The sequence below is a fragment of the Emydura macquarii genome, unplaced genomic scaffold (assembly GCF_026122565.2).
Source record: "Emydura macquarii macquarii isolate MOO-44397 ecotype Brisbane River unplaced genomic scaffold, CSIRO-AGI_Emac_v2 contig_2768, whole genome shotgun sequence".
In the NCBI taxonomy this organism is placed as follows: Eukaryota; Metazoa; Chordata; order Testudines; family Chelidae; genus Emydura; species Emydura macquarii.
Window position 1 is genome coordinate 13,860,506 of NW_027132905.1, and position 19,839 is coordinate 13,880,344.

The 19,839-nt window shown below is 40.7% G+C and overlaps 1 protein-coding gene across 3 annotated transcripts in view; it reads right to left on the reverse strand.

Moving 5' to 3' along the window:
• Window positions 1–19,839, reverse strand: part of PRELID2 (PRELI domain containing 2) — a 46,101-nt gene that overhangs the window by 18,135 nt on the left and 8,127 nt on the right. For all 3 annotated transcript variants that reach the window (XM_067567087.1, XM_067567086.1, XM_067567088.1), the window contains exons 2-4: window positions 16,351–16,408; window positions 13,817–13,890; window positions 11,185–11,345 (exon numbers count right to left, since the gene is read on the reverse strand). In XM_067567087.1, the coding sequence (XP_067423188.1) occupies window positions 11,185–11,345; window positions 13,817–13,890; window positions 16,351–16,408 (293 nt within the window). The remainder of the gene's footprint in view (window positions 1–11,184; window positions 11,346–13,816; window positions 13,891–16,350; window positions 16,409–19,839) is intronic.

Here is a 19,839-nt window from a genome sequence, read left to right on the forward strand (position 1 = left end):
GCACAAGGATTAATAGCCCTTATAATTTTTGTCCTGTCTGTACTGCATATTGCATAGATTCCAAGGCCAGGAAGGCCCATCCTGATCATCTAGCCTGACCTCCTGTATAGCACAGGCAACAAAACTTCCCCAAAATTCCTAGAGCAGATCTTTGGAAAACCATCCAATCTTGATCTAAAAATTGCCAGTGATGGAGAATCCACCATGACCCTTGGTAAATTGTTCCAATATTTAATTACTCTCACTGTTATAAATTTACATCTGATTTCCAATCTGAGTTTGTCTAGCTTTAACTTCCAGCTATTCAATCGTTTTATACCTTTTTCTGCTAGATTGAAAAGCCCATTATCAAATATTTGTTACCCACGTAGGTACTTATAAACTGTACTCAAGTCACCCCTTATCCTTCTCTGTTAAACTAAATAGCTTGAAGCTCAACTCTATCACTGCAGGGCAGGTTTTCTAACCCAGCATGTTTGTGGCTCTTCTTTGAACCTTCTCCAATTTTCCAGCATCTTTCTTGAATTGTGGACACCAGAACCAGACACAGTACTCCAACAGCGGTCGCACCACTGCCAAATACAGAGGTAAAATAACTCCTACTCAGGAGTCCTCTATTTCTGCATCCCAGTATTGCATTAGCCCTTTGGCTGCAGTGTCACACTAGAAGCTTATGTTTGGATGATTATCCACCACAACCCCCAAATCTTTTTAATAGTCACTGCTTCCCAAGATAGAGTCCCCAATCCCATAAGCATGGCCTATATTCTTTGTTCCTAAATATATACATTTACATTTAGCTGTATTAAAACACACATTGTTTGCTTGCACCCAATTTACTCAGCAATCCAGCAATACAATTGCTCTGTATTAGTGACCTGCCCTCTTCATTATTTACCAGTCCCCCAGTTTGGGTCATCTGCAGACTTGATCAGTGATGATATTATGTTTTCTTTCAGGTCACTGAAAAAAAAAATTAAATAGTACAAGACCAAGAACAGATCTCTGTGGGACTGTACTAGAAACATCCCCTCTTGATGATGAATCAAATTAGTTTGATAGGATTTGTTTTACAAAATCCCATGTTGATTGGTTTTAGTTATATTACCGTCCTTTAATTCTTTAGCAATTGAGTCCCATATCAGCTGCTCCATTATCAGGATCGATGTCTGCCTGACAAGCATTTAATGACCTGGGTCATCATGTTTACCCATTTTAAATATTGACACATTAGCTTTCTTCCAGTCCTCTGAAACGTCCCCAGTATTCTAAAACTTATTGAAAATCAACATTAATGGTCCAGCAAGTTCCTTGGTCAGTTCCTTTAAAACTCTTGGATGCATGTTCTCTAGACTGTTGATTTTAAAATGTCTGACTTCAGTACCCACTGTTTAATATCCTCTTTTGATTCTAATGGAATGGAAAGTGTTTATCATAGTCATGTGAAGACACTACATCATCTGTTTTTCCCCCAAATACAGAACAGAAATATTTATTGAACACTTGCCCTTTCTGCATCACTGATAATTCTACCAATTCCATCTAGTAATGGATCAATACCATTGTCAAGATTCTTTTTGTTCCTAACATACTTAAACTCCTTATTCTCCTTAATTCTGCTGGCTATAGATATCTCCTTGTGTTCCTTTGCTTCCCATTTCAATTTTCTACCATTCCTAGCTTCTGATTTATATTCATTACTATCAACTTCCTCTTTCTTCCATGTGTTATGTGGGTTTTTTGGCATCAAGCAAAGATTTCTTAAACAATTCTCAATCATCACTCATATTTTTCTGATTAAATTCTTCCTCCCATTTATACAGTAGCATAGCATTTACTGAGAAAAATAGCAGGACAACAACATTTTGGGCTTTAGTCCCTTTTAATTTTAATGAATTACAAAGGTGAGGTTTCCAACATTGTATTTACAACTCACTGAATCACTTAATTTTTCTCCACAATCTCAAATTAATAATAGCATATTCACCTAACCATCTGTCATTCTTCTGATGGCTTATGTGGATTGACAGAGTCCTCAAAAGACACACCAAGAAAAAAAAAAACAGCCAGTAGTATTGTATTTCTGTATAGAAAAGGATCTGAAGACTTCAGAACAGATGGGCACAGGATTTTCTTTTTCCAGTGCCCAGGAATGTGAAAGCAAAGCAAGGACACCAGATATCTGTTGTAATTCAAAACAATGTATCACCCATTTGCCTGATCATGCCATTTGAAATGGTTTATTATTTACTTATGGTGGTGCCCAGTAGATACAGAGTCAGGGTCTTTGTCAATTCCTCAGAGCAGGAGTTTACTTTGCAAGAAAAGAAAAATATGCAACACTTAGCATAACTGTATCTATATGCATCTGAACAGAAACATCTTTACTTTTGAAAGGAAGGATGGTCTTGTAGATAAGGCACTGGGCTAAGACTCAGAAAGATCTGGACTCAATTTCCAGCTCCACGACAGACTTTCCTATTTGACCTTGGATAAATCACTTAATCTCTTTATGATTCAATTCCCAATCTGCAAATGAGGATATAATTTCCTTGCCTCCCATGGGGTAAGTTAATTAATGTTTGTCAGGCACCCAGAGACTTTAAGGCCAGATGGGACTACCATGATCATCTAGCCTGACCTTCTGCACATCACAGGCCACAGATCCTTATCCACCCACTCCTGTAACAGACCCATAACCTCTGGCTGAGTTAGTGAAGTCCTCAAATCTTGATTTAAAAAACTGCAAGTTACAGAGAATCCACCTACTGTAGTTCAAACCAGCAAGTGACCCATGCCCTATGAGGAGAAAGGAAGGCAGAGGAAGGCGAAAAACCTCTGGATCTCTGACAATCTGACCTGGGGGGGGGGGGAGAATTCCTTCCCAACCCCAAATATAGCAAATCAGTTAGACCCTGAATATTTGGGTGAGATGCACCAGCCAGACACTTGGGGAAATTTTTCTGCAGTAAGCCAGACCCCTCCCCATCTAGATGTCCCATCTCTGGCTATCGGAGACATTTGGTAACAGCAGTTGTAAATTGGCCATGTCTCCTTGTAGGCCATCTCATCACACAAGCCCCTCCATAAATTTATCAAGCCCAGTCTTAAAAGAATTTAGGTTTTTTTGCCCCCACTGCTTCCTTTGGAAAGCTGCTCCAGAAATTTAAATAATTCTGATGGTTAGAAACCTTCATCTAATTTCAAGCCTAAGCTTATTGATGGCCAGTATATATCCATTTGTTTTTGTGCCAACATTGGCTCTTAACTTAAATAATTCGTCTCCTTCCCTGCTGTTTATCCCTCTGATGTATTTATAGAGAGCAATTTTATCTCCTCCTCACCCTTAGTTTCTGTTAGAGACTAAACAAGCCAAGCTCCTTAAGTCTCCTCTTGTTATGTAGGTTCTCTATTTCTCTGATCATCCTAGAAGCCCTTCTCTGAAACTGTTCCAGTTTGAATTAATCTTTTTTAAACATGGGAGACCAGAATCGCACACAGTACTCCAGATGAGGAAAGACCACAAAGCCCATCTGTGATAGGGACCATATAAGAACCTCAGTAGACTTATAAGGACTTGGCCAGCAGGAAGCGCATTTGGATAATATGGATAAAAACAAACCCCAAAATGCTAGAGGGCAGATTCTTCATAGATCTGAAGCCCCTTGGGGAGGGACTTTTGGGTCTGTGTTTCTACAGTATATAGAATTTTCCCCCAGAATTGGCTGGTGCCCCTGGGACAGGCTCTGTGGGCCTGTGCGCTAATCCACCACTGCACAGGATAGCCGCTAGGAGCCCCCGACTGTGGTGCTCCCAGCAGTACAGGAGATATCAGACCCACCTCTGGGAGCCTCCTCTGGCAGCAGGAAGCTGGAATCTGAAGGCAGCACAGAAATGAGTGTGGCAATCCTGCAACCCTCTTTTGGGTTGGGACCCCCATTGTTAACATCTGAACATGTAACATCTGAAAACATCTGTAAACATCTGAAAACGTGAAATTGGTTAATTTTCAAATGCTGTGGCCGTGAATTTGACCAGAATGGACTGTGAATTTGGTAGGGCCCTAGCCATAATGCACAATTTTCTTACTAATCAGGATCACTTACAGTTTTCTCATCGCCAAAATTTGCTGAACTTTTCATCAGAATCTTTCACAGCCTCATCGTATTATCAGCCATCCTTTGAGTTGAGGATGATCTCTTTCATAGGTTTTATTTTATACGGGTCTTTTGGTGATTGATGAGTCTGGTCCTTGAGCCGCAGACTCATTGGCAGATGTTGCAAGTGTTGTTGGAAGGCCGGGTTGGTCCACAATACTGTAAGACAATTGTCTGTCCTTTCTTGTCTGGTGTTTTTCTGCGACCAAGGCTAGGGATTTTCCTCAAAAAATGGTCGTTCCTTCTTTGACAAGTCTTTGCTAGTTAGCCCGATCTCTGGCCACTGTCTCTCGGCATGTGATGTCGGTGCTGCATTTCTTGATGTTTGTCTTTGAAGCGTTTCTTTTGGCCTCCCTGTTTCTCTTCTCCTTTGGTGAGTTGGGCGTACAGCAATTGTTTTGGTAGGCATGCATCAGGCACATGCACAGAGCCTGATCCACCTCAGCTGGTGCTAGATAATCAGGGCCTCAACACTGAAGATGTTGGCCTCCGTGAGGACCCTGACGATAATATGGTGATCCTCCCACTTTATGATGAGGATCTTCCGGAGAAAGTGCTGGTTCTAGCATTCCAGGTTTTTTCAGATGTTTTCTGTAGGTCAACCAAGTCTCACAGCTGTACGGGAGAGTTGGAATTACCACTGCTTTATAAACTAAAAGTTTAGTGTATGTTCTGATGTCATGGTTATTGACCACCCGGCGGGACAGCCTGCCAAAGGCAAAGCTGGCACAACAGATTCTGTGCTGAATCTCAATGACTATGTTTACTCTCTGTGAGATATGGCTGCTAAGGTAGGCAAAGTATTCTACATTTTCCAGTTCCTCTCTGTCAATGTAGAACTTCCTTGCTTGGTCTGATGATTGACTGGGAGCAGGCTGATGGAGACCTTTTATTTTGCTGATGTTCAGGGTTAGCCCTAAGCTTTTGTAAGCTTCAGGGAAGCAGTTGAGGGCTGTTTGTAGATCCTCCTTTGAATGTGCAATGTTGCCAATGTTACTTTAGTTCTAGCACGGAGGGGAGAAAAGTTGAAGAGGTTGCTGTCGGTCCAATATTGGATGCCAATGGCCTGTGAGAGATTGTCTTGGATTAACATTTTCATAGCTGCTAGGAAAATGGAGAAGAGAGTGGGTGCCAGTACACAACCTTGCTTTACGCCAGTTTGGATGGCAAAGAACTCAGAGACAGAGCCACTGCACAGGATGGAGGTAGTCATTTGGCTGTGGAGGAGCCTTACAATGGTGATAAATTTGCTTGGGCAACCAAACTTTGACATGATTTTCCACAGAGCCTCATGGCTGACAGAGTTGAAGGCTTTGGTCAGATCAATAAAGGCCATATACAGCTCCTGGTCTTGTTCTTGACATTTTTCCTGGATCTGCCTAGCTGCGAAAAATCATGTCAGGGGTGCCTCATGGTCTCAAGCCACATTAGGACTCTGGGAGTACTTCCTCTGCATGAGGGAGCAGATGATTCAATAGGATTCTATTAAGAATCTTCCCAGAGATGGAGAGGCTCAATAATTGCCACAGGCAGCCCTGTCTCCCTTTTTGAAAATGGTGATGATGTTAGCGCTGCGTAAGTCAGCGGGGATTTCTTCAGTGCGCCAGATTTTGAGGAACAGTAAATGGAGCTTACTTGTGAGTGGTTCTCCCCCCCACTTTCAGTACTTCAGCTAGCATGCCATCAGGACCTGATGTTTTATTGTTCTTCATTTGCTTAATTGCTTTGCAGACTGCCTCAGGTGTTTGTGGGTTGGCAAGAGTTTCCCAGATGGGTGCTGAGGGATGGAGTCAATGGTGTATTCAGTCACAGTCGATTCTTGATTTAGAAGCTTTTGGTAGTGTTCCTTCCAGCACTCTTTGATGGATTCATTGTCTTTAAGAAGGGTGTCTTTATATTCAGGTTTCAGTGGTGTGAGGCTACATGAGCTTGATCTGTACAGGGTCTGTCTCACAGAAAAAGTGCTGCATATCAAGTCTGTCAGTGAATGCGTGGGTTTCTTTTGATTTGTTCTCCCATCATTTGTTTTTGATTTCTCAGATCCTCCTTTGAACCTCAGCTTTAAGCTGATGGAAAAAGCTCTGCTTCTGACTGGATGATGGATGGTTTTGCCGGTCACAGAAAGCTTTCCTCTTCTGGTCCAAAAGGGCTGTGATCTGAATGTTATCATCAAACCAGTCTTGATGGCGGCAGGTAGTAAGGCCAATGGATTCCTCACAAGCCTCATGGATGGTCTGTTTTTAGGCTTCCCAATCTTCTTCGACACTTGTGTTGTCATTTCCCGGTGTGCATATGGTCAATTTTCCACTGAAGTGTGCTTGAAAGTTCTCTTGGTGCATTGAGAATTGAAGCCTTTGGATGTCGCATTGCTGCCTGAGTGATCTGAATTGCTTTCTATGTTTTGGTGCAATCCTGAGGGACATGACTGACCTCAGCAGTTGGTGGTCAGTCCAGCAATCATCGGCTCCTCTCATGACATGGGTGATTTGGACATCTTAGATTCTGTGTTCTTACAATGACATAGTTCAAGAGGTGCCACTGTTTTGAATGGGGGTGTTGCCAAGTTGTTTTATACTTGTTGCCTTGTCTGAAGATTGTGTTTGTGATCACAAGGCCATACTCTATGCATTTGCTGAATAGAAGGATGCCGTTGGAATTGGTCTTGCCCACTCCTTCCATCCCAATGGTGCCACTCCATACGTTAGAGTATCTGCCAACTCTTGCATTAAGGTCCCTTAAGAGGATTATCTTGTCTGTTTTTGGAGTGGATGACAGAATTCTGTCAAGGTCAGTATAAAAGGATTCTTTCTATTCTTCTTCGGCATCAAGTGTTGGTGCATATGCACAGATGGTGGCAAATTACTTATTGACCAGTTGGATGCGGAGGGTCACATGGTGTTCATTGATGCCAATGGGGAGCTCAGTCAGGTGGTTGATTAGAAGGTTCTTGACTGCAAAGCCAACACTATGTATTCACCTGTTGCTTGCTGGTTTCCCTTTCCAGAAGAAAGCTAGCTATTACCCTCTCTTCCCTCAAGTGACCTTTGTTCTGCACATCTTGTATCGCTGAGAGCAGCAATGTCAATGTTGTACCTTGAGAGTTCTTGGGTGATAATTGCTGTTCCACGTTTAGGTCTTCCACTTTTTGAATCATCTAGTAGGGTACAGAAATTCCAGGTTGCAAAAAAATATTTTTGTTTTTCAATCGCATCGGGAATGATCCCTCTGGAATAGTTATCCAGTCAAGTATGGTGGGATAGCCTATGTTTGGGACACCTTTTCTTGCCCCTTGTCTGTACGAAGTGAGCAGAGGGGTTCCTAAAAGAACCTGCTCAGTCATAACGGCTGCTGCCAAAAATGCCCCCATCCCAGTCCAGGGTCATATGACAACCATCTTGTCATAGCGTGCTTGCCATCTTATTATAGAGTGCTGAACTCTGAACAGCTCATTCTTTGTATGATGGAAAAATCCACATGAGTAGACTTATGCGGACAAGGGATTTAAAGGAAAATTGCAGTGACTTCTGTCTCTTAGAGGACTAGAGAAAACTTCTTTTATAGAAGGAAGTTACAAAGTAATACTTAAAAACACTTGATAATGTTGCAGAATCCCTGTTGATAAACTGGCAATTTGTGCAATCACTAAGGACAGCTATTTTAATGATAACTGCAACACAGAACACAGTTTATTGGCAAGTAAAACAAGAAGAGCTGTAGCCAAAGGCAAAAGAACAGTATGTTAATTGCACAGACACAGATGTAGCTCTAACAAAAAAAGCTTCCAGAAACAAACTGAACTTGCTTGTAAAGAGCTGTAAGAGTTCCCTGCTGTTCTCTGTGTCTGACTACAACTCTAACATTCTCCTCTTGACAATAGCCTGACAACGCTGCCAATTTCCATTTAGTTCTTTCACATCTATATCTATCTATAGATATGCATGCACGTGCGCGCGCACACGCACGCACGCACGCACGCACGCCATGTTGGGCATTGTAATTAATCATTGGTGACTTGATCACATTTGCAATGGATCAAGTGATTCATAACCATTTAATATTCCATTGCAGTTTTCCTTCCTTGCATTTTAGTATTACTGATGTCAAGTTACCATTTCTGTCCTAGAAGTCTTGGCAAATCTACACAAGAAGGAATGAAGCAGGAGAAGACATTATTTCTACAAATTCCTTGGACATTTGAAACCAAAATCTATTCCTTCAGCTTTAACTGTGGATAAACTGGTTTGTTGTTATAGGTTTACACATGGGTGCTCATTTTAGGGGGGAAAAGAGTAGGAAGATTTATATGGACTTCATAAATACAAAGCATCTATTTTGCATCTATTTTGACAGTTAAAGTGTTTTTGAATATAATTATAGCTTTTGCTTTGGAAAATTAAGAGAAAGTTTGATGCATTGAAGTTACCTACTGATATCTCACATGGCAAATCCACTCCCCAGAAGAGTTACAGATTGACTCCCACCTAGCAGTTACTCCTGTAAGATTAATCTTTAGAGCTCAGTGGGGAAAGTGGGGAAAGGGGATTTGAACAAAAACTAAAATGCACACGAGGACATACAAACAGCCATCTGAGGCTTCAAAATACAGAGGACTAGAGTTGTGTTCTAGCCCTATCTTCCGGTATGATCACTACTGGAGAAAGGGGTGAAATTAATCTCCTAAAACAACACTATAATAGGGACAGTAGAGAGGATGACTTGATTCATAAAAGTTTGTTAGACATTAAAACATAGCATTTCAACAGAGGATACTGAAATACTTAAGGAAGGCAGAGTGACATTAGACAGACAAGTCCATTCATCAGAATAATCAGAATGTCCATTTCAAGGTAAGCAAAACAAATTAAGAAAAGAAGGTTTCTGATAAATAAGCTAAGACTACACACTAAAAACAAACATGACACTTTCAAATTTTCATATAGCTCCACAGCAAAATGCTATAGAGCAGTTCAAAGTTGTGTTAATTGAGTATTTAATGCAACCTTTGGATATCCCACCAAGAAATGGCTCCATCCGAAAAAGAGCTATCTACTTATTTGGTCTTAATATATTAGACAGACAGATATTACAAAAGAGGAGGGGAGGAGTCAAATTTTTTATAATTGTACATTTCATATTTCCTGGATAAAAATCAGACAGGTACTTACAAATGGGGCTGTTAAGCTCTCGTTACAAGTTGGGCTGGAACGTTCACCTAGCAAGTTGCACATTTAAGCGGAAGGTACGGAAAGTGAAGACAAGACAAGGAGTACGAGGTAACCCGAGTCCTGCAGTAACCACAACATGGCTGAAAAGCCACCTTGTTACTCGGAAGCAGCAGAGAGGATTTTACGTAATCTCAGGTCTCAGACATTTTTGCTCTAAAACAAAATGCTAGGTGCTGAACAAACATCTAGTAAGAGACAGCTCCAAATGAGTTTATGGTCCAATTTAAAGACAAGACTGAACAAATAAGTGTAACAAACAAAGGGGTTTAGACAAGGAGAACAAGGTCAATAGTGATTGCTAAATGGATTCCCAGGTACTGAGTATTTCTATACTTAGATCACCCAAAAGACTACCTCCTCCTGCAAAATACATCAGTGAAATCAGTAATCCTAACTGGCAACATACCTAGACATTATCGACTGGCAATTTACCATAAGAGGGCCTAGAAGCAAGGGGCTTGAGAGTCATTACTACTCAGTATAGAGGAATACCTATGGTTTACTCTTACCTGTGTCCACATATACCTTTTGCTCATGCATAAGTGCAACCACTTTAGGGTCTATACTGCATACAGTTTACATAGTCATGGCCTTAAATTTACATTAAAGAAGCAGTGGCATGGACAGGCCCATCATGAGCAACAACATGACAAGTTGAGCTGAGAAATATATTAAAAAATGTCCAAAGCCCTCAACTGCAAAGTGTTTTTATCCCACCAGCACTTTCCAGGGATTTTTGTAGAGATCGTATGTCAAAATTCTTTTATTTCCTATGTATAAGTTCCCCACTTATTCAAATGCAAATTCCATTATACCCATCCTACACAAAGCTGAAACTCATTCAGACAAGATCTTGCCTTTAGATTTTCTATTTCACGGGGTGGGAATTGTTAAACAACGCAAGATCCACTGCTCTACTTTCCTGATTTCTGCAAAGTACCCTATGGCAACAGAGAGCAGTCGTCATCATTCAGGCTTGCCTATTCGGTTTGTGGCTTATGAGAAACAGATGGGTCATGTGGAGGCTAGGGTACTTCCTCAACTTTAGCCTCTGGTTTCAAGACCTCTCAGTTTAATGCCTGATTCAAGAGGGAAGGGCTTCTATACTGAAGACTGACAGGACTCAGATATAGCTACCTTTTATTCAAAATGTAGTCTTCACCCATGGCAAGCTTCTTGTTCCTCAGATGCGGGATGCAATATGAGTACAGCTATGAACTACTTTTCTAGGAAACTTGAGAAACCCCAATGCGAGGTCCTAGGCCCCAGTACACTTACCAACCGCAAGAATGGTGTAGAAAGGACAAGAAGTTTGTCTTCTGACAGCAAGGTTTTCCATAGTTCCCTCCCCCTCCCCCCCCCCCAAAAAAATCAGTCTGCTCACATACGCAAGGAACTGAATTTATTTAGGCTAAAGATGAGGCCTTTCTTAAACGTCCTTACAATTTTCAGCAGTAACATGGACTGCACCTGACTACCATGGTATGTTTCACAGAACATCACAAGGCAAAAAAAGCAGTAATTGAATTGCACGCTAAGAGTGATGTAATAGCGTTAACGAAAGGGACACATTTCAACTGGTCATTAGTAGAGATGAGGCCAAGCCAAGAACACTTAGAAAAAACGACTTGAACTTTCCCAACATCTGAAGGTGTTTGGATGCAGAGATTTCATTCAGGCCCATCTCTAGTTACCAGCTCAGAAGGCAAAGGGGAAAACAGTTTTAGGGCTACAGGACTTCCTTGGCCAACTGGATTGGGTGTAATGTACTTATATATACACACAGAGACACGAAACCTTACCAATTTGGATTTTCCAAGCTTTCCCTGAAGACAGATTCTTCACTTAGAGATGCATATTGTGTCCAGGTAAGGCAATGAGTCTTCATAACCATATTTCTTTCCTGCATATTAAGCCAAGATTCTTCCTCTAAGTAGATGTCAGACACTTTTAAAACACTGACCTGTCAAGCATAAGGATTATAAAACTTTGAAAACTCAGTATTTTGAGAGCAAACACTTTTACATATTTAGAATTTATTTTCATCCTTATATGCTAAAATTGAGGATTAACACTAAGAATGAAGGCACATCAGCTGCAGTCAGTCCTTAATGATAATATACACGTTGACCTTAAAAGATGCTGGTGAGGTCATGCAAGTATTCAGAGAATTTATGCAAACGGCTCAATCCCCAGCCAGATTTCCCTGACTGCTAAATAAATGATCTAGCTACATCATGTTTCATTTCTAACTGGTTATGGCCTATTTAAAATGATGGATTCTAATAGGACTCATTTACAGACGGTTGCACGCAAGACACGATCAGCTAAAACTAAAGATGCGCAGCACAAATCTTCTACCTCTGCACCCCCTGTTCCTGGGCTGCTCTGGCACCCGAAGTAACTTCCCCTGAGGAGCTACCTAACTTACAGCAGTCTGTTCTGAGCTGCCTATGGGCAGCTGCACTGCCCAGAATCCCCACAGAGCTATATATTACGTCTCCACCACCAACACACCCTTCTTGCCCAACATGCTCTCTACCATGGAGTTGTGAGGGGATCATCAGAAGACAGCCAATCACTGTCTGTCTCCATTCTTACACTGGGAGAATTCCTCCTCGGCCAGCCTTTCTGCTTTTAGAACTCATTTACTCTGCTCTGTCACTTCTACCCAGTGCACAAAGGGCAGAACAAAGGTGAGGTGAGAATCAATCCCTTGGATTATTTTATACTCTGTCCTGTATCTGGAAGTTTATGTTTTCTTATGTGGAAGAAGCACATAGAATAAAAACATAGATGTAACAGGCATAAATGCTCTCATCTTGACATAGAAGACAAAGTTGTATGCTTTTACTATACAAGATGCAACATATAAGGGATATATAACCAGTGCACAGCTATAATGAATAGAAATATATATATTATGTGCACAGTGTACTAACAATAAGAAAATTTACAAGCTGATAATAAAATAAAAACTTATTTTCATCCACTGAAATTTAATTGAAACTAGGTGGGTGAGGTAATATCTTTTATTGGACCAACTCCTGTTGGGGAGAGACAAGCTTCTGAGATGCACAACTTTTTTTCGGTGGCATGTAGCTCGAAAACTTGTGTCTCTCACCAACAGGAGTTGGTCCAATAAAAGATATTACTTCACTCACCTCATCTTTCTAATATCCTGGGACTGACACAGCTACAACACTGCATATTAATTTAAGTGAAGGCTCTCTCATCACTGTAGCACAGTAAGAGATTCCTTAAGTCACCAATATGGAATTTGCCATATCTATTCTCCCACTCACCAGGTGGTGATACCTTGCATTTTCTAGACTAAGTATTTATAAGAATGGAGAAGGAGGGTATAAATAGAGTGGGGTTGAAGTGACTTTGTCAGGTTATAAATGTTGGTTTTGATTGTGACACTAGTGTCTTAGATTAATCAAAATGCTTTCTTTTAAAGATAGTGTATTTTTTGCTAGTTATGCTCTTTGTATACTTTGCTTGCATTTTTTTCAGCTTTGACCATGAATACAGCCAGTTTATGGTCAATTTCACAGTCAGATTCTCAAGAACTAACTCAATAATACAACATTTGGATTGCAAAACGCTTCCATGCCATGTTCATTTTTCCCCCAAAGTTATTATTGGAATTTAAATAGAAATCCATGGCAGCATTTCTGGAGTGACAGGTTTTGTAAGAGACAGCAGTAATGCCAACCCCAAGTGTTGAAAAGTCATGAAAAGAGGCTCCAAAAATCATGAGATTTACTTTAAAATAATAATTTGGGGTTATTTTTACTTATATTTTGGTTTCTGAGCCTTTAGGGCATACTTGAGTCACATTTTCAAGATTCTCCCCTCTACCAAGAGGCCTAGAAACAAACGCTGACATTTTCAAGTAATCACAGGACTTTAGGAGCTGGAGCTTTATCAAAAATGAAAACATCACAAGACTCTTGATAAAATCATTACAGCAAGGTAGCAACATTACACGTTTTTACAAAACCTAAAATTTGTGGTAATGGCCTTTAAAACCCTCAGTTCACACTTCAAACGGCAATTACAATTTTTCAAAAGTCACACTTGAGTATTAGACACACAAAGATATATTCCAAGGTCTTCCAGTAACCTTCTTCCATGAAAGGATAGCAATTTGCTTTAAGAGGTTTCATTAAGAGAAAATTTTAAATTGTTTTTTTCTCTTAATGAAACCTCTTAAAGCAAACTGCCATATCTTACTCTGGGCAAGACTGCAGAGTTTTAACTTTCTTCTGGCTAAAAAGTCAATGGGAAATCTGCTCTTTTCATGAAAATCTCATCATAAGCCTTTATCAGGGTTGTTGTTGGGTTTTTGTTTTGTTTTTTAAGTGTCACTTTAAAATAAATCAATATAATCCAAAACCAAACTAAACCTGGATTTAAAATAATTACCTTTCTTAAGATTTCTGGAATTACATTCTGACATGTTGCAATTCTCCTTCTGTAAATAATCCCTGTGGCCAAATCTGATCATAAAAAAATAAATGAATAAATAAGACATACTGAAGAGCTACAGTGGCAAATGTTGCCTTTTCCCCATTAAAAATATAGTAGCTGGAGAAGTTAGCAAGAGAATGAAACTGCAGGCAGGAAGGCTGGCAAACTAACAATGCATTAGACGGTCTTTGTTTATTGAGTATTATTATTTAGAGCAACCACAATATTCCTGATCCTTTGCCAGTCAAAGAGGTAAACAAGAAAGATCCTGACAGTCTGGGCTCAGTCTCATGAGGAGGGCATCTGTGCCCATAAATACACTCTAGCACCCCCTACCAGCCAGAGAACAGATGGTATGTTAGAAACATTTTATTGATATTTATACTAGTACTTGTATGGGGCAAAGCACTGCATAAACAGCCCAAATTCAGCTCCCACATAAGTGAGCATGACGGCATTGAAGTCAGTGCTGGATTTGGAACATAGTATTTTAGTCTGTGTGGACTGCTTAGCAGTCAGTCCATGCCTGAACCAAAACTTTGCTTTCCACTTGCTCCATGCCTCCATTTAATATTCTCAAGTACATGCTACGGACACAGACAATACACTCCTCTTACTGCATTGGAGATCTACAGCAAGCTCTTGTATGACTACTCATTTATTTTTATATTGAATTGGGCCCAGTGACAAGGACAAAGCTATCTATTAAAAATCAAATTATAGTTATTTAGCATCACCAAAAACGTGATTGGCTTTCAGAATCTCTTTGCATTTTAATATTTAATGATCCAGATCAAGTACGGAAACCTCAGCATGCTAGGAAATGAGAAGCCAACTGGCAGACAGCCCAGTTTAAAGAGAGTTCTTAGTGATAAAAGAATGTCTTCCCAAAAAGTTTATTTGGTGGGATCGGTGTTTGTGAAAAGAAAACTTCCCTGTTTGTTTCTCAGGGCTCTGATCATACACTGGGTAAATATTAAATGTTTACATGGCAAAATAAATCAGTAGTGCCCAAGAAAAGGGCTGTTTCGTGCATATGGGTAAGATTCTGCCCTCAAATACATTCAGCTGACATCAGTACAAATGTTCTACTCTCTCTACCTGCAGGGGAAACTCATTGATACCACACTTAGGCAGACGAAGCAGAACACTGGAATTAAGACCCACCATGAATATCTATCTATCTATCTATCTTAGGTACTTACATGGCCATTTTACAGATGCGGAATTGAGGCACAGAAAAACTAAGTGATTTGCCGAAGGACACGCAGGAAGCCTGTGGTAGAGCAGGGAACTGACCACACATTTCCCAGACACCAGGCTCGCCACTCTCACCACTGGACCATCCTTCCTCTCAATGTCAGCACAGTGTTTAACCCTACGTGATGATATTTCCATTTGACTGACAATTGTGTAAAAATGAATGTGCTTCCTTTTGTTTGGATCTCTTTGGCATCTCTTCCTCAGCATGTCATACTAATCTATGAGTCAGAAGATGTCTCTCTTACCATTAGATGGCGCACTCATGGCCCAGGTTGCTCATAAGTACAGAAGGTACTGGCCTCTCATCAAAAATGAGAACTTGAGTACATTTCCCAGAGCAGAAACATAGATGGCTGTTTCAACTCAAAAGTACTCTTTTTGTATGTATGTTTATTCCCCCATATTTTAAAACAACATTCCCTAAGTGTACATACACTATATATCAGCCAGTGTGCTTAACTGGCAATTTTCAAGTGTGCCTACCTGCAAATCTCTTTTAAATTACAAATACAAAGACATTTTAAAAAACCCACTATCTACTCATTAGCAGCAGCAGAGGCATTGGTCTGACCAAAATCCTGCCCCCTGAGCAAGTATTCCTTTTCCATACAGTGTCATGAATGCTTGGCAATTGGATAAATCTGAATGCTTTACACTATTTTAGACGCTCCAGGGGTTAAAACAACTGGGTTGGGAATCAGGGAATCTGGTTTCAATTTCTGACTCTGCAAATGTCTTATTATACGACTTTGGGCAAATCACTGTGGCTCTGTTTCCCCATCTTTAACGTGGAAACAATCATGCCTCCCTCTCACACACAGAGATTGTGAAACTGAAGTAATCAAATGCCTGTAGAGCACTTAGGATTTGACTGAAAGCCCACTGGAGTCAATGGAGAAATTCACTGGGCCTTAGAGAGCAGCAGATGGGAGTCATTAAAGAAATGGAAAAGATTTATACACTGAAAGAAAGTAGCACAAGAAGAATAGGCAAGTCATGCTTCTAACAATCCCTGAATTAGTTCACAATCTAAAAAGAGCGTGTAAGTAAACTGTAAGCTCTTTGGGGCAGAGGCTGTCTTTTTCTTCTGTGTTTATACAGCACCTGGCACAATGGGGTCCTGGTCCAGGACCAGGGCATTACTGAAACACAAATAATAATGACGACAACATTAATAAGTAGAATTTAATCAGCACAGTAAGCAAACAGAAAAGTATGTAGCTTACCTGTTTTCTCTTCCATGGTTTTTACAGCTGTGACGTGTTTCTCCATGGGACTAGGATACTAGGTAAAAATGTACAGGGTAAACATCACTATATTTGTCACTTGGGTAAGGGAAAATTGCTAACACTCACTTGTGAAATCAATAAGCATTTTCATGGGCTCTCAATGGATAAAAAGAACAGGCTTATGACAAGAGTTTGTAGTGTCCATTTAGATCAGCTAAAAAGTTTGCTAAGAGGAGGAATTAAAAATATTTTTAACATTTACATTTTATTTACTGTGTGGTGAGGTTTGCTTAGCCTTCCAAAAACAAACCTGCAGTACCACCACAGAAAACTCACATTAAATAGAGACTTTCAAGCCTGATCTAGCATACAGAACACCCTCAAAACAGAAAGAGAAGAAGATTGTATCATACTGTTCTAGTGAACCATAGCTTGCAGAAGTGCTACAACTCCATGAGCCAAATGAGGAGCTACATCAGTAATAATTTGGACCCTATGTTTCTTGCAGTACAGCAACTGTAAATGCTACTGGGCAAGGCTTAATTTCAGCCAGAGCTGGGAAATATTTTCAAACTCGTGGGGCAGAATCCCTAAGCTCCAGCAGCTACCATGCGGGAGGAAGAGAGGGGGGCTCTAGGGAATACTCTATGAGAATTGTAAACATGCTCAGCAGCAGGGCTTAAATACAATCCATATCCCAAAGCTATGCGGCAAGGTGCAGGAAATCTGGTTAATAGTGGCATCTGGAATGCAAATTACTATATGTGAGCTTTATCTGTCCTGCAACATCTTTATGATTTCTTCTAGAAAAGAAATCACTTCACACTGTACTGTACTGGAGGGCGGGGGCGTGTTCACATAATTCTGCTCTAGTGGTTGGCATGAAGAAAGGCTAAAGGAGCTACCACTTCTGGCTGTGGCTGCTAAACAAAAAAATCTCCTTTAGCTAAAGTAGTAGAGTCGTTTTCAGAGTTGAAGGAATGAGATTCTAGCCCTAACTCCCCAAGAGAATGTACGCAAGAATTATGTAGAAATCATATCAACTGTCTGAAGTACATGGACTCTGTAGGATGCCCTACCTAATAAGGAATGTTTTTGTAGAGAAACAGGACTGTTGAGGTGAAGGATGAGTAAGCCATTTTGGACTCCCTGTTAGCAGAGATCTTGAAGAGGCTAAAAGAACTGTATTACTCATCTCTAAAAGCAAGCAGCATTCACATGAATGGATGCTGAAATCTAAAACATAAAGCAAATAAATCACTGCAATCCAACAACACTTGAAAGTAACTGGAGTCTAAACGTTAATACAAATCCCAGATTAGTACTAAGAAAATACTGAACACCAGATAAAGATTAGCATTAGACAAAAATATGAAGAGTGATGGGAAGTTGGAAAATGATATCTTAAGACTAAATGAGTTAAGGTAATACAGTGATTACCAGTAGCAGGTGTTACAGCATCCTGATTTTAAAAAACCATGATTCTAGAGTAAAGGGGACAAAGATTCCACATGAGGATATCAGCTCTACCATGCTGTGCCACTGCAATTTTTTTGTTTTATTTTGTTTCTGGGACTAAAAGTTGGATTTAAAATAGGAAGTGTAAGTCTGTAGACTCCTATTTTGTAGTTAAATGAGAGGCTTCTCTGCAACATGCTGCTTTGAAACGGCACAACTAGTTGTATAATTACATTATCAATGTAACTTTGTAAGGCCCAATTGTGTGAAACAAAAATGCCATTTAACATAAATCTTTCACTAAACAGCAGACTCTATTACCCAAGTATTTAAAACAGAAACAGACTCCATTTCCTACACAGTCGCGTATAAGAAATGGTGTTAAGAGCCCATAAGCAGATGGAATGGTTCAGTAAGCGTAGCAGTCACAACAAAATAGACTTCTAAGCCAACCACGTTCTTCCCCCCCCCCCCCGAGGCTTTTATTTCCTGAGGATCTTCAAGTACAACAGCAGCAGAGAACAAAAGTCTCAGTCTAGCTATTTCCTCAGCCCCATAGTGACTTTGTGGGGTGGCTGCCCCCAGGCATTGCTCCCTACCACTGCAAGTATGGAGCTTCCAGTCTTACTCTTGGAGGCTCTGATTAACCTGAGGCTCTCACTTTGGAGCATGAATGCAAGGGAAAGGAGAAACTATGCTGGAATCAACTTTCCTGCTTGCCAGTGATCAGGTAGGGTCTATGCACCTCGTCACTACAACTGCTTAAAAACAAACATTATCTGCTTTTTGCAGGCTATTGCTCAATACTATAAAATAACGAACAGGACCAGCTTGCTCTCTCTACTCATATTTTACTTCCAAAAACCACCACAACACTAAAAGAATATTAAGGCTACAAATTCAAGAAAAGTCAAAAGCTACAAAGTTAAAAGATAGGAAGTGCCAGAATGAACGTGGTTTGTGCATCCTTAATTCAGCCCCCTTTGTGCATATCCATTATGATACAGTCTTTCGTCACATTATTTTTTTCCTTCCTCATGACCCCTAGTTCCTGCCCCTTCCTCTTTTGTGTCTATATACCTCCCACCTCCTCTACTCCATCCACCACTGACTCCTCTCCTTCTCTGCCATCCACGTATTTCTCAGCCCTCTACATTCCGCTGTGGCTGCTTCCTCCTTCTTCCTGCTTGGACCCAGCAGGCAGGGCATTGAGCGCACTGCAGAGACAGTCTCTATACTTCCATTTCCCATGCATGGTGCCCCAGTGGCCTGCAGCAGCCAAGAGCAATTGTAGGGAAAGTCTCTGCATCCCGCAGATGGAACATGCTCAGTATAGACAGAAACTTCAGAAAACATGCTCAGTATAGACAGAAACTTCAGAAAACTGTGCCAGGCACGTGCAAACTGAGATTTCAAAGGCCTATGACTTGCCAAACATGGGCAGTTTTTCCACAGGCATGGCAAGAGGCACATTTCTGACTCAAAGGCCACGACTCTACCAAATTTAATTTCCCTGCGCCAAAGCATGGAGGTACTACAGCTGCTCAGTGAGATGGTTGTAAGATTGGTTTTTACATGGGGGGTGAGGGGGGAGGGAACGTACTTTCCTTAATCTTGTTCTCAGAAACAGCCGCACTTTTGCTGAAAATTTCCCCTCCCGCCAGCACCTTCCCTCCCCCCCCCCAAAAAAAATCAGCCTGGGGCACACACCCAACTTAGGAAATTTCAGCCAAAATGCTTTAAGTTTGACAAAATAATAAGCAACTGAAAATCACATATCATGGAAAGTGACAGGCAACCTTAACAAAGGTGGCACTAGCAGCTCCACCTGTAACATATAGGCACATATGTACGTACATGCGTGTACACACCCAGAAAAAGCAAAGTCTCACCACAGCATGGTCCATGATTATGTTTCCAGGGGGTGATGAACAATCAACATGGTTGGATTATCTAGTGGAGATTGTTTGCTATGGGTGATGAAAGGGAAATAGTTAAAGATGAGAAGAGGCACTGCCAAGTAGATTG